Source organism: Meriones unguiculatus, chromosome 15 (genome assembly GCF_030254825.1).
Source record: "Meriones unguiculatus strain TT.TT164.6M chromosome 15, Bangor_MerUng_6.1, whole genome shotgun sequence".
Taxonomy (NCBI): Eukaryota; Metazoa; Chordata; class Mammalia; order Rodentia; family Muridae; genus Meriones; species Meriones unguiculatus.
Window position 1 is genome coordinate 69426131 of NC_083362.1, and position 13223 is coordinate 69439353.

Here is a 13223-nt window from a genome sequence, read left to right on the forward strand (position 1 = left end):
ACACATTCGTATGTCTGTGTGGGTTATGTGCCTGTGAGTGCAGATGCCTGAGAGGTCAGAATGGGCATTGCATCCCCTGGAGTTGGAGTTGCAGACTTAGCTGTCAGAGCAGATGCTGGGTGCTAAACTCAGGTTCTCCGCAATAGCAGCAGAGCTGTAACCCATAGAGTTGGTGCTCAAGCCTCAGGTATCTTCTCATTTTCAATTTAAAATTTATTTCCTCTGAGAATCTAATACATGAATACTGATCAGACTTCTTAAATTTTGAAAGAAAACATAAAAATTAAAAGAAAAAGTTCTCACTTGAATACTACTAATTTGTAGTTTATGTATACAACATAGATCCAAGCTAGAGGAAGGTGGTATTGAGAATTAACTCCCATCCTGACTCTTGTCTATCATTTCCCCCTTAGTATATTTAGTGATAAGTCCAGATCTGATATCACTTGCACCTATTATAATGGCTTACATAAAATTTACTTGGCCAACTTTAATAGATTTCCGGCACAAAACCAAATCTATTTTACATGGCATTTTCTAGTTTTATCAACAAGGCAAGATTTTGCGTCCTTTTTATTTTAATTTTGTGCCCATATGTACACCCTCCCCCCTGCTGCCCCACAGGGTATCCATGCAAAATAAATTATTCATCAATTCAGCTCTGGTTGAAAGGCCTATTGAGTCCTCATGAGCTGTAAGACTTTAGTAAGTTTATCAGAGGAACCAATTAGTCAACCTTGAACATATTTGGAGATCATTTTTTTTTTAAATGTATCCTGTTTCAATGTTGAAAGATTTTCAAACAACTGAAGAATAAAGTGTAGACCTTTGATACCACACACTGGTAGAATAATAACAATAGAAGTGCTAATAGAGGCAAGCAAAAATCAAACACCTTACTATCTGCTCTCACTAGTATACTTCAAAGAAAGTATAAACAATATTATAACACTGTGATACATTATCCAAGAATGAAGGTCATCCCTATATACATTAAAAAAACAGTTGATGACTTTTTTCTATCATTTTGTCATGGCATCACATAGGGTGTTGTTGCAGACTCAAGCCTGGGTACCATCTTTGTGTAGTCTTGGTGTTGAAAATAAGATGCCACAATGGGTCGTTCATTATTAATCATAAAACGTTGGTTCTTCTTGGCAGAGATAATGGCCACAAATTGGCTCTGCTCTAATTGAATCTCAGCGATTAAGTAGCAGATAAAGAACAAAGGCGTGATTATAGTCTTGTTACTTCCTTTGAAATATAATTTGTAGAGCCAACAGCTAGTAATTTCTCTGTTTTCAGGACTACTTGTATTGAAGTCTTTCATATTAAAAGTTGTGTTGAATAATGTATAATTAAAGCTCTTTATTTGGAGATCTCAAAATCCATCAGCTCTGTCTGTACATAGTCTGGGAATACATCTTAATTAGCTACTAGGCAAAATGACTGGATTACAATAGGAAAGACAACCAACAGTGTCTGTTCATACACGAAAAAAGGTTCTGCTTTCTCACACTGTTGTGGATGGTGCATGGTGACAAAGAGCGTTTGGAAAGCAGGTTCTGCATGTGAGATCCTGGACTTTGCAAACTTATACTATTTCTACTAAGGAGTGATGATCGACAATATAAACATATCTTTAATCAATACTGTGCAGATTTTTACATTTCATTTTTTTTAATGTTGCTTCACAATCTCATGCTTTGTCAAGATCTTAATTTGAAAACTGTATAACCTTGCTCAGAAAAGGGATCCAGCTAGAAAATATCAAGACCTTTCTGGCTTTTCTTTTTGGGTTAACTAGGGCTATGGTGGTGGTGGTGGGGAGTCGTCTTTCTGAACACATGTGCTACCAATGATATGTATGAAAACATGAGGTAATAGCATTAAGATAGTAAGTTTACATTACTATTGCTAATCTATTTTTTCATGACTAAGTATTTATACAGGAATGGCATTGGATGCTTACTATAGGAATACTATAGTAACTATAACTCTAACAAATGTTTCTTTTTTAATAAAAAGTGTTTCAACTACAAAGATAAGATATATTATGTATGTGTCTTCATTCAGCTGCATCAGATAAACTTAGAAAGCATTTTATGGGCATCACCTCAGCTTCCTCCTGCTCAGTACTTCTACCAAACTACCTTGGCAAGAGACTGTCTGGGTTAGGCATTCTTCCAAACACCATTAACTTCCCCCAAAGTTGCCAGTGCTTAATATTTTAGCATTTGAACTCTGTGGTATGTTTTGCTTAGTTATGCCTGCTTTGTAGATAGGAAGTTGAGTATTATAAAGTTTTGTATTTAGACCTGGGTTTTCAAAAATATTCACAAGAGACCTTTCAGTATTGAGGGAGGTTGATAAGCATTATCATGATGCCATAAATTGAAGACTCCCAAAGGTCTTCGGCAGTCCAAAGAGCACAAGAGAACTTAATAAGTCTAAGACTATTAAAAAATGTTTAGGCACACAATGGTTTGTCTATCAATATGGAAAAATAATTATAATAAACCAAACTTCATATATTCCAATAACATTTATTAGGTGGTGAAAACCTGAATTTAAAAAAAAAAATAGTTTCTACAAGGAAGAAGTTGTTTTACACAAAAAGAATGCTACATCAACTGGAAAAAAAAACAGTCAAAAAGATTATTTCAATGAGTATGTAACTATTATTTTTCTAAGGTAGCTTGAACCTTTTCATTTTGTGTTCCTGTTTACCCCAATATATTTTCTTGACAGTATCTTTCTTCCAGAGATCGTGGAAGAAAAGCTTTTGAATTTCTGCTTCATTTAGCATGAGAGGCATGTCTCACAACCGAAAGGGGGTAACAGGACTTGAGAGAAAGCACAGGGTGGGCTGAGCTACGTGGGGAGCAGAGGAGGAATGACAAGAAGTGTGTTGGTGGAGAATATGGAATAGTGGACCATTCTGATGCATCTAGGGATTTTAAATCTGGAGTATAGGTTTTAAGAAATATTTGCCAGTAGCTAAGGAAAAAAATACATTTTTTTATTTTGATAATTCAAAATAAAAAAATACATTTTTTTATTTTGATAATTCAAAATAGGAAAACTATTACACTATGCCATGGATAGAAACAGTATGTATTTACATATTGTTTATAATCAGAGCTTTCCTGTAAAACCATTTGAATAAGTTTTTCCTAAATTTAACACATTCTTGCCTCTTACCAATGTGTGGTAGTTTGACTGAGGTGGCCCCCATTAGTCTTGGCCTTTGAACACTTAGTCTCCAGTTAGTGACTGTTTGGGTTGGATTTGGAGGTTTACCCTTGCTAGAAGGAGTATGTCATTGAGGTTGGCTTTTGAGGTTTAAAAAGACATTTGTAGTCGGCTCGCTATCAGTGTTTCCTGTTTGTGGACCGAGATGTTAGCTCTCAGCTGCTGGCCTCAGGACCATGTCCACCTTGTGCTGTACTCCCTGCTGTGATGGTCAAGCTCTCTAACCCTTTGGAACCACAAGCCCCAAATAAACTTTCCTGTAACTATTAACACGGGGATTTTTTTTTTTTTCCAAACACAGTACAGGTCAGGCCATTTCTGTGCTTAGAAACTCACTATAGCTCTACATTTCAGTTCTGGTAGAATTCTGGATATTAGTCCTTTGTTGCATGTAGGATTGGTGGAGATCTTTTCCCAATCTGTAGACTGCCCTTTTGTTCTATTGATAGTATTCTTTGCTTTACACAAGTTCTTCAGTTTCAAGGGGCCCCATTTATTAATTGTAGATCTTAGAGCCTGTATGTCCTTGTCACAGACTACAAAGTTCTATGCATTTGGACTATATGCCATGTCTGTGACTTTGTATCTTTTAGAATGTGCCCCTCTGGCACTCTGGACACATCAAGCTTCTTGCTCATTTTAGAAGAGTCTAGACACCATTACTGTGTATTTTGCCACTGGACATGTGCTCTGCCTAGAGAGCTCAGGTTACTGCCTGCTTCAGGTCCTTTCCACATTCTCATGGAGACTTCTCTGACCACTCTGACTACTGTAATTGTTCCTTAGTATCCTTATCTCTGGCTTGACTTTTTCCTACACTGTCCTAAGTGTACAAACACCTTATACAATGCATTTATTTCCCATCTAATTATTCATTATATGCCTTTCTTCCATTGAAGGCTACAAACTATATAAATATGGTTACCTTTGTTGGGTTCTTATGATGTATGATTCTCAGCCCAGGAGTGATGTCTGAAGTATAGCAGGACTCAGTAACTATACATCAAATCAATTAGTTGAAGAATAAATACGTGTACAGTATCATACAGAAGCATAGTAGTTGCATAGGGAAATGGTCTTGTGTGTTTTCTTTCTTGTTCTCGCCGTGTTTCCTGGATATTTTTCATCTATTGTTTCAGGGCCAGAGAAGGATCTCTGTTTGAAATGGGTGATAAGAATATATTTGGAAACAAACCATCTCAAGAAAAAAATTAGAAAGGCACAATGTGTTCACAATTCTGATGAATTCTCTGATTAGTAAATAACATTTGCCTCACAAATGTAATGAGATTTCTGATGTAAACTACTTCTTTTTGCTTTTTTGTGGTGAAATCTCATAGGCCCTACGACAGACAATACATTTACTGTGGTAAAAAATGAGCTGAATGATGTGGCTGGACAAAACAGGGGATCCAGAAAAGCCAGCAAGCCCTGCCGTAGGCCAGAAAGCATGTCTAACAGCAGAAGCATCACTGTTGCTGGGGAGAAACCTGTTATCCCAAGTAAGTGTCTGTGAATCTGCATCTTGCCTCTCTTGCATCTTCCTTCTGAGACTCCTGGATTCTATCACAGTTGTTTATGTCAATGAGTAGCAGAATAAAGTTAAACTCTGAGTGTCCCCATACTGATTCACCGTGAACAGAGAGAAGAGGAGCCGAAGCTCTCGGAAACTGCTGGGTGCGTTGTGCTATGTAAGGTTACCAATCCTAATGGCATCATTTTTTCATTCACTGTCCTAATGAGCTCAGGACTTTAGCTGAACTCTTTGTGGGGTACATGAGAATGTTTTATAAAAATAGCTACAGTCTGTAGAAAGGTTGCTGGAAAGCATTATAATGGCACTTTGGAATGACTTAGAACAGAACCTAAGAATATGCACGGGAATAACCTTGGGTGGGCATTTCTGCACTTAGACTTGGGCATGCATATTGGTGTTTGGTGATTTTCTTTGAAAAATATTCCTGTTATTGCAGTTATGGGTTACTTCCTCAAAGCTCAGGAAGCTCAACTCCCTCCTTAGAAATGCACTTTGGTTTAGTAACTTTAAAAAGCACAGTTTGTTAAATGTCAAAAAAAAAAGTAGAAATAGGAAAATAAACTTAAAATACAGGAGGGATAGATCAGCAAGATCAGCAAGAAGAATATACACACAAAGATTAGTAGTCATATTGCTCAACGCAGTTGAATTCACTGCCAATACTTGAAAGCATAAGGAGTATAACTAGAAAAATGCCGGGAGTGGGGGAAGGTAAATCAGCCTATACCAGACAGTAATTGGTGAATGTGAGACTCTATTAAAGCAGTGAGCCCACTGTACTCATTTTTTTTTGTATGAATTGGCCTAAAGTATTTTATTACTTGACTCCAGAGAACAAGTATCCCAGACATATTTTTCATCTCATATTTTCTTCCCTTAGATTTTTTCTTTTCTGTTTATGCTTTTGAACTGGAAAAGTTTTTGTTTTACTTTATTTCCTAAATAATTTTATTTATCTGGATTGCTTCAGGTTCCAGCATGTTTGAGAGTGAGGTACAAAGAGTTCAGTAGGCCTCTGGCCTCCTCCACACACCGTCACCAACATGCTCTATTAGGCCGGTACTCTTGTTACAGTGGCAAACCTCCCTGAAAGGTGTATTATTATCACCCCAAGTCCGCCGTCTGCACTAGGTGTCACACTTCATGTAAATTCCATGGATCTGGAAGAATGACATGCATCTATTATAGTGTTGTGTGCAGTACTTTCAAAGCCTTGAAATTTCCCTGTGTTATTTCTATTCAACTCCATACTACCTACCCACAGATTTCAAGTTTATAAAGCTATGTGTTCTCAGATTGTTCCTTAATTTGCACTGCATTTTGGGATGAAGAACTTTGAAACACTGTTTGCATGTAGATGAGGCCTCTAACAGAGGGCTTTGCAACTTATCTGGGCAGCTTCTTATATAGCTAGGAAAAAATTGATCATTTTTCCTTCTCTGGGACAAAATTATCCATACAGAAATCATGACTGACTCAATCAATATATCTTTACCTATCAACACGGACACATGCCACCCTCCATTTAAGGTACCACATTTGTACCTAAGAGAGGCTCACAACTAAAATGGAAATAACTTATAATCGCCATATATTATCTTTCAATGTATGATAGCTTTGAATATGGACAGAATACTTGACTCACTCTGAGACTCCACAAAAGACAAACAGTGCTCCTTACTAGCCATCCTAACATAAAGGTGATAGATTCAGTAATGACAACATATTCAGGGCCTTTCAATGAATCTTCAAGCAGGTCAAATATTAATAATAAAGCCTTAATTTCAGTTTCGTTTTATTAATGTGAAAACCAATCCTCCTAAAATACAAGGGCCAGTGAATGTTTCAGATACATGGAAATAATCCGCATGAACTCCAGATGAAACATTTACATTTTAAAATTTTGTTTACTTATTTTAGCTCATACAAAATGCCTGTGAGTCCTATTTTCGGTATTTGATGCTTTTAAGAGTGGCGGAATAAAGTGTAAAAATATCCACACTTTAAAAATCTTCTACAAAAGAAGACTCACAGTTCATTTCATTAAGTCAGATTTCAGCATTTCTTCTTTGTGGAGGATAGAGCATTAAGGCATTAGTGGGAGTTTAAAAACTTGAATTCAGCTCCTAACAGGGTTTTGTTGCTTTGACCTTGAGAATATTTAACCCTGTTGAGGTCATTAACCTCTGATAACTGGGTTTGATGTCAGTCATTTTATAATATCCATTGTTAACAAAAGGAAGGCAACCTCAGCGAAAAATAAACCACTTCACTGAGTACCTGTTCTCCTTGTGACAGGACTTTTACTGGTTCTACTTCATCGTCTTGCTATTACTGCAGGGCAGGTGCTACTGGCTTGTTACATGCAAAAGGGTACTGAGTCACAGAGTCAGCCTTTGTTCAGATAGCGGCTCAATAGGCTGAATCTAGAAGACCCTGTCTCCTGGTCCATGATCTTCCCTGGACTCCCAGCTGTCCTCCTATGGTTTTCTGCTGCATAACAACTGTTTTTAATAGGATCTTCTGTCTTACTGAGCTTTTCAGTGTAAAGAAAACCATGGCAGACTGGGAGTACAGAGTAATATGGGAGGTGACCGTGATGGTTGTCATCAGGTTGGGAGGTCTGGACTTCCATGAAAATGCGGTAGAACACAAACCTGATTTTAAGTTTGGTGACACAGAGTTCCGCCCAAGTAAATTTTGACCACCTGTCTGATCATGAGAGTGGAATACCTCCTAATACCTTGGAACCCTTTAAGCTTGCAAAAGGCAGGAAGACACTGAAGAGATGGAACATAGGAGACATTAAATATCTACTCAGTGCCTTAGAGCCTTTTAAGCTGGAAGAGGGCGGGAAGCTGAAGAGACAGAACACAGGGGTTGAATGTGACAGTAAGAGGCCAGGTGCATGCCATTATTTGTATTGCCACAGCTGTGCCATCAACCAGTAAATATAGAATGTTAGGGTCAAAATATTCAGCCATGTATCCTGGGGCCGCATGGGTACTGGGGTTACGAAGACCACCCTGATCGTGACTTGGCATTATAATTCCCTGGACCCCAGCCCCCACAACCAACCTGGATTCCTGGCAGTGTCTCTTGGCAGGCAGGGCCGCAGAAAGGCAGGTAGCAGAGTTTGGTTCAACTACCCACATGGCTGATGGAGAGGAGCACACCCACCATAAAGGGGTTAGACACACCAGCGGATTTGGAGAGGAAGCCAGAGAACAGAGGATGGGGGGAAAAAAAGAAAGAAGTTTTAGTATCATTTCAGAGGAAAGAGATTCACAGCATGCCAGCGTTTGCACAACAGCAGCTCAATGGTGGATTCTAACAAATATTTTAAAATTCAGCAAAGTCTGCATTTGCCTGTATGCCATCTGAGTTGGAATTTGACTTGGGTCACAATGGATTTGTATTTGTGACTGCTCTATACACCTTTCATGCATCAAAAAAATAGTTTTTATTTTTCACCTAAGGGTTTTGGGCCTTCCCAATTCATTTTATGCGTTTTTTTTCTGATGATATTTTAAGAGAATAATATGGCAATATATCAGTTTGGACCTTTTTCCTTTGAAAGATTTGTAACTAAGGTTTCTATATAATGAATGTGTGCAAGCTCAAGTTACTTTTGGAGTACAAAGCAATAATCTATTACTTTAAATCTCAGTATGATGATGTTACTACAGCTATGAAGGGCTAATATATAAGGCTAGGAGTGTCTGTCCAGCTAAGCTGAAGGTGAAGAGGAAACTATCAGTAACATAATGTTTATCTTATTGTCTCATAGCCACTAGCAACTCATTAGAATACATGGCAATCTTATCTTGTGAGTGAAGCTATCAGGGCCATGCCAGAGACCTCACAGCCAGAAAACTCTGGTGTGGAGCAGAGAGGGAGGAGAATGGAGGAATGGTCATCTTTGGCCAGATAAAAAAAACCTTCATTTACTCTTGCAGGATATTTTCACAGAGCACAGGATTCTATACTAGCAGTCAGTCTTTTTTTTTTTTTTTTTGACACATTGAAAATATCAACTGTTTGCTTTGATGAGAGTGGCCATAAATCTAATCTAAAAAAACATCTAAGGTCACTTGTTTTTTAACTGACCCTCTTTTAAAAAGATATTTTAAATGTGTTTTAAGTCTGAGGATACTTGTTAGTAAATCCCCTTCATGCTGTCTGTTCTGTTCTGTTTAAAATCCTTATTAACAGATGCTACAAAGAGGGCCCATCAACGGTACTTGATTCTCTTCAGAGGACTTGGGTTTGGCTCCTAGCACCCACATGGTGCCTCGCAACCATTTATAACTCCAATTCCAGATAGTCAACACCCTTTTAGGACCTGCACAAGCAGCAGGCAAGTAATATGTCGCCTATACACACAGGCAAAAACATTCATACATGTGAAATAACATAATTCTAAAAAGTATTAGTAATTTTAGTCATTTTCAGGAAAAACATTCACTGATGAATTTTTAAAAATGTAAAACTAGAGCTAAAATCCACAGGCATTTACCAGTTAGCTGATAGTGTCAGAAAGGGTGCAGCTAGAAAGAACAGTAGTGCCAGTGGGCTGTAAGGTTGAGAAAAATGTGGGTAGGATAAGGGATACTGAGGAATATTTGTGAACAGAGGAGAACAAAGAAGAAAGAGCTAGCCTGTTGGCAGAACAGTTTCTCAGAGGTAAGAGTGGTACAATTAAGAAGGCAATAGTAATTCTCCAGCTTAAAGATACAGTAACTTCACAGCATAGCAATAAGCTGCAGCAAAGGCAGTGACGTCTGCAGCAAGGTTCGCTATTATAAAGTACCCGCTATCAGAAGTGCTTAGGATCAGAAATATTTGGGCCTTTAGATGTTTTGGAGGGGTAGGAAGACTTGCATACACCTAATGACTTTTCTTGGAGATAGGCCCCAGATCTAAACCAGGGTTTCTTTGATCTGTTTAGACCTAATACATATGGCGTGAAGGTCATGTTATGCAGTATTTTCGGTTTTCCCCGAATCTCGTCTGCAACTGTCACACGAGGTCACACATAGAGCATTCCCTGCTGGTGGTTTGTCAGTACTCAAAAGTTTTGGAGCTGGGGTAGTTCAGATTTCAGTTTGTAATCTGGGAACTCTCAACTTTCCTGTCGATTCTGAGAAGTCAGTTCATTCCCATTTTACATGAAGCTTGTTGGCAATAAATAAATAAATAAACAAACAAACAAACAAACAAACTCACAGTTTAGATTTTTAAAACTTTTTATTTAGTTTTTCGAGATAAGGTTTCTCTGTGTAACACAGCCCTGGCTGTCCTGGCCTTGCTTGTAGAGCAGGCTGTCCTAGAACTCACGGAAATCCCCCTGCCTCTGCCTCGTGAGTGCTGTGATGAAGGGTGTGCTCCACCACCCCTGGCCAGTTTAGGTTTTCACACGTGCGCCTTTTCAAACAATCCTCTGAATCTTTCCTTAAAAACAAATAAATGCTGCTTAAAGATGGAGCTGGTTTCCGCCTTCCATCTTCCCGATGGTGAGTGCTCTCTGTCACAAACAACTCCATATTTGGCTAAGGCTGAGGATCTGGCTTGCTTCCGTGTATGTGGACCTATCTGCATTGCCCACGTGGCACGCTGGGATTGGCTACCCAGAGGCTATTTAAGCTATGGGCTGGCTTTACCCAGGGTCATATGATTGTTCAAGGTTCCTGAATAGACTGCATTGAAAAACAAACAACAAACAAAAAAAAACAACAACAAATAACTGATTTGAGCTTTCAAAGTATACCTTGCTTATATACGCAGCACACAGCATATTTCATTTTTTCACGTAAGATAAAGCAGGCAGTTCTGGGTGCCTGGCATTCATGGGGGGTTCGGGGAAGCAGGGAGCCTGCAGGGGTCTGACGTGGGACCTCTGCACGTATGTTATGGCTGAGCAGCTTGGTGTTCCTGTGGGACTTCTAACAGTGGGAGCGGGCACTGTCTCTAACTCATCTGCCGGCTTGTGGGACCTTTCTTCTCCTACTGGGTTGCCTCATCCAGCCTTGATGTGGTCTGTGCCAGGTCTTCTTTTACTTTGTTATGCTGTTTGTTTGAGGTCCCTGAGCGGGGGGGGGCAGGTTTTTCTTCTGAGGGGAGACACAGAGGGGGGATGGATCTCGGGGAGAGGGGAGGTGGTGAGAGAGACTGGGGGAGGCAATGGACAAGAAATGTAATACATGAGAAAATGTCATACACTAGAGAAGAATAAAAAAATAAATAAATAAACAAAATAAAGCAGGCATGCTTCAGAGAAATATTGTCCCTTCAAGTATGTGACTATATCCAAGAAAAAGAAATACATGATGAGAATTTATTCATAGTCTTGTTGAATCTAATTTTTTGGTGTTAAAAATTCAGTAAGGCACTACCTCATCATTGAGTTCATAGGTTTGACTTTACCAGAGGGCAGTGATATGTCTTTGACACAGAATGCAGGATCAAAATAGCTTTTCGCACAAAGCATTTTTACACTCACAGAGGTTCTGTGCTGGAGAAGGAAGCAGAGGTGTTGACTTTTCTATGACCCTACTCTCACATTTGGTTTGAGAGCAACTTAAAACCATCAAATTTTACCACAATGTATAAAAAAATTGTGGGAAATAAAATATCTCCTTTCTTAATCGAACATGAGTTCAATTACCTAAAAACAAACAAGCTAACCTGTTGATAAAGGGACAAAGCACAAATCCGCATTTTTGTCCTCAGCTCTAGTGTCTGAGTGCACAGAGCTGACACGGGGAAAAGTATATCTGTATTTTCCACCTCTCCAAAACCGTGTGGGAGCAAAATCGGCAGTTTAAACATTCTCAAGTGTAAAGAATGTCTTTATCTTAGTATCTAATTAGTCTTCTTATTGTGTATCTGAAAGAAAAAAATAATCTTAAATAGAAATTCTAACTTTCTATTGGGTATCACCTTTCAGAAGTGAAATATTACTAAATTTATATTTTTACACATGGGGATAAGGCATTTAAAAACTGACTTAGAAGGTTTACTATTTAACCCATCTCTGAACACCTTTAAGAAAGAGTCAGTAACCTTCCTTCTTTTTGAGCACATTTATTCCTCGTAACAAGGCCACTCCCTGAGTACCACCAGCCATTATTGTGGTATTAAATTGTAGGTATTCAATTCACTTACTGTCAATTATTGAGGGCTCCCTGGCACAGTTTTCTTATTGTGTCTGCAACACTACCATGCTTTCTTTTAGAAGATGAGATCGAGGCCCTAAGACAGGCCTACCCCCTCCATCTGGAGGTAAGCAGTGAATACGCTTGCCATTCATTCAGGGGTCCTGTTTCCAAGAGATGAGCTGACCAAGTTTGTCTCCTTTACTTTCAAAATGTAGATAAGGAGAAAAAAGTTACTGACATACAGGCTCTTATGCTGCTATAAGAGCCCCAATTAATAGACAATTATTATGCCCAGTATAAATCATATAAACAGAAGAAAGGTGCTCTCTAAAGAGACCCCAAAATATGCAAGATCTAAATGTCCATGTTAGTTTTTTATAACTTTATAAACTCCCAAACAGTCAAGGTTTAGGAAACCTTGAGCTATTCTTGGAGACTGCATTTCATCTTCCCTGGAGAAAGCAGAGTACGGAATTTTACCAAGGCTGAGAGAGGAGCATGTTTCCTCATTATTAGGACAATAGCGCCATTGGCACAGCAGGTTTATGTTGCTGCCTCATTAAATGCTGCTGGGAAGAAATGAGCTGAGAGCAGAAAGTGAGCACACCCAGCCACAACAGTTATGTAAAGCGTCTCTGTCTCTCCCTGCTTAGCACCTTAACACACTTGCTTTCCTGTTTATGAAATATGCAAGAGAGCCATCACAGACTTCCAAGAGAAATCCCCTAAAGTCTGTATTTATTGCAAATTATATTTGTAAACAAAGGGAGCTTCCATGTGGCTTGTGCAGGAGGAGGAATGGAGTCGCAGACTGTAGAGTCCTCCTTCACTGAGGCTCAGGGAGGAAACAGCAGGTTGTGGGTTTATTAGCCAGTTTCGAGGCAGAGTGGAATGGAAGTGTCCTACATAGGAGAGCACTGTGGTGAGAAATGTCCTCCCTTGGGAAGGATTGTTTAAGTTAAGATGTGCCACCTAAAACAACAGGATGCTTTCTTCTTCGCCTGCTTTGAGACGAGAGTACTAACTGACATGTTAGCTTTCCCCCAGCCTGCACTGGTTTCCCCAAAACCCAACACGTGTATCTCAACTATAGCGGTGATCCGATTATAAGACCCAGACACAGATGCTGCTATGGTCTGGGTCTTTAGAATTTAAAGGCGTGGTCGCTAGACTGATGCTATGGAAGAGGCCATGTGACATTTAGAAGTTGGCACAGTAGCAATTTTTAAGTCCTGAAGGTGTTTCCTTCAAGTAGACTGCAGAGTGTCTTT

General features: G+C 39.1%; 1 protein-coding gene across 3 annotated transcripts in view; it reads right to left on the reverse strand.

Moving 5' to 3' along the window:
* Sphkap (SPHK1 interactor, AKAP domain containing) overlaps positions 1-13223 on the reverse strand; it is a 129766-nt gene that overhangs the window by 97179 nt on the left and 19364 nt on the right. For 2 of the 3 annotated variants that reach the window (XM_021657576.2, XM_021657578.2), the window contains exon 2: positions 7871-7949. The exons of the other annotated variant lie outside the window; for it this stretch is intronic. In XM_021657576.2, coding sequence (XP_021513251.2) covers positions 7871-7949 — 79 coding nt within the window. The remainder of the gene's footprint in view (positions 1-7870; positions 7950-13223) is intronic. 3 annotated transcript variants of the gene reach the window in all.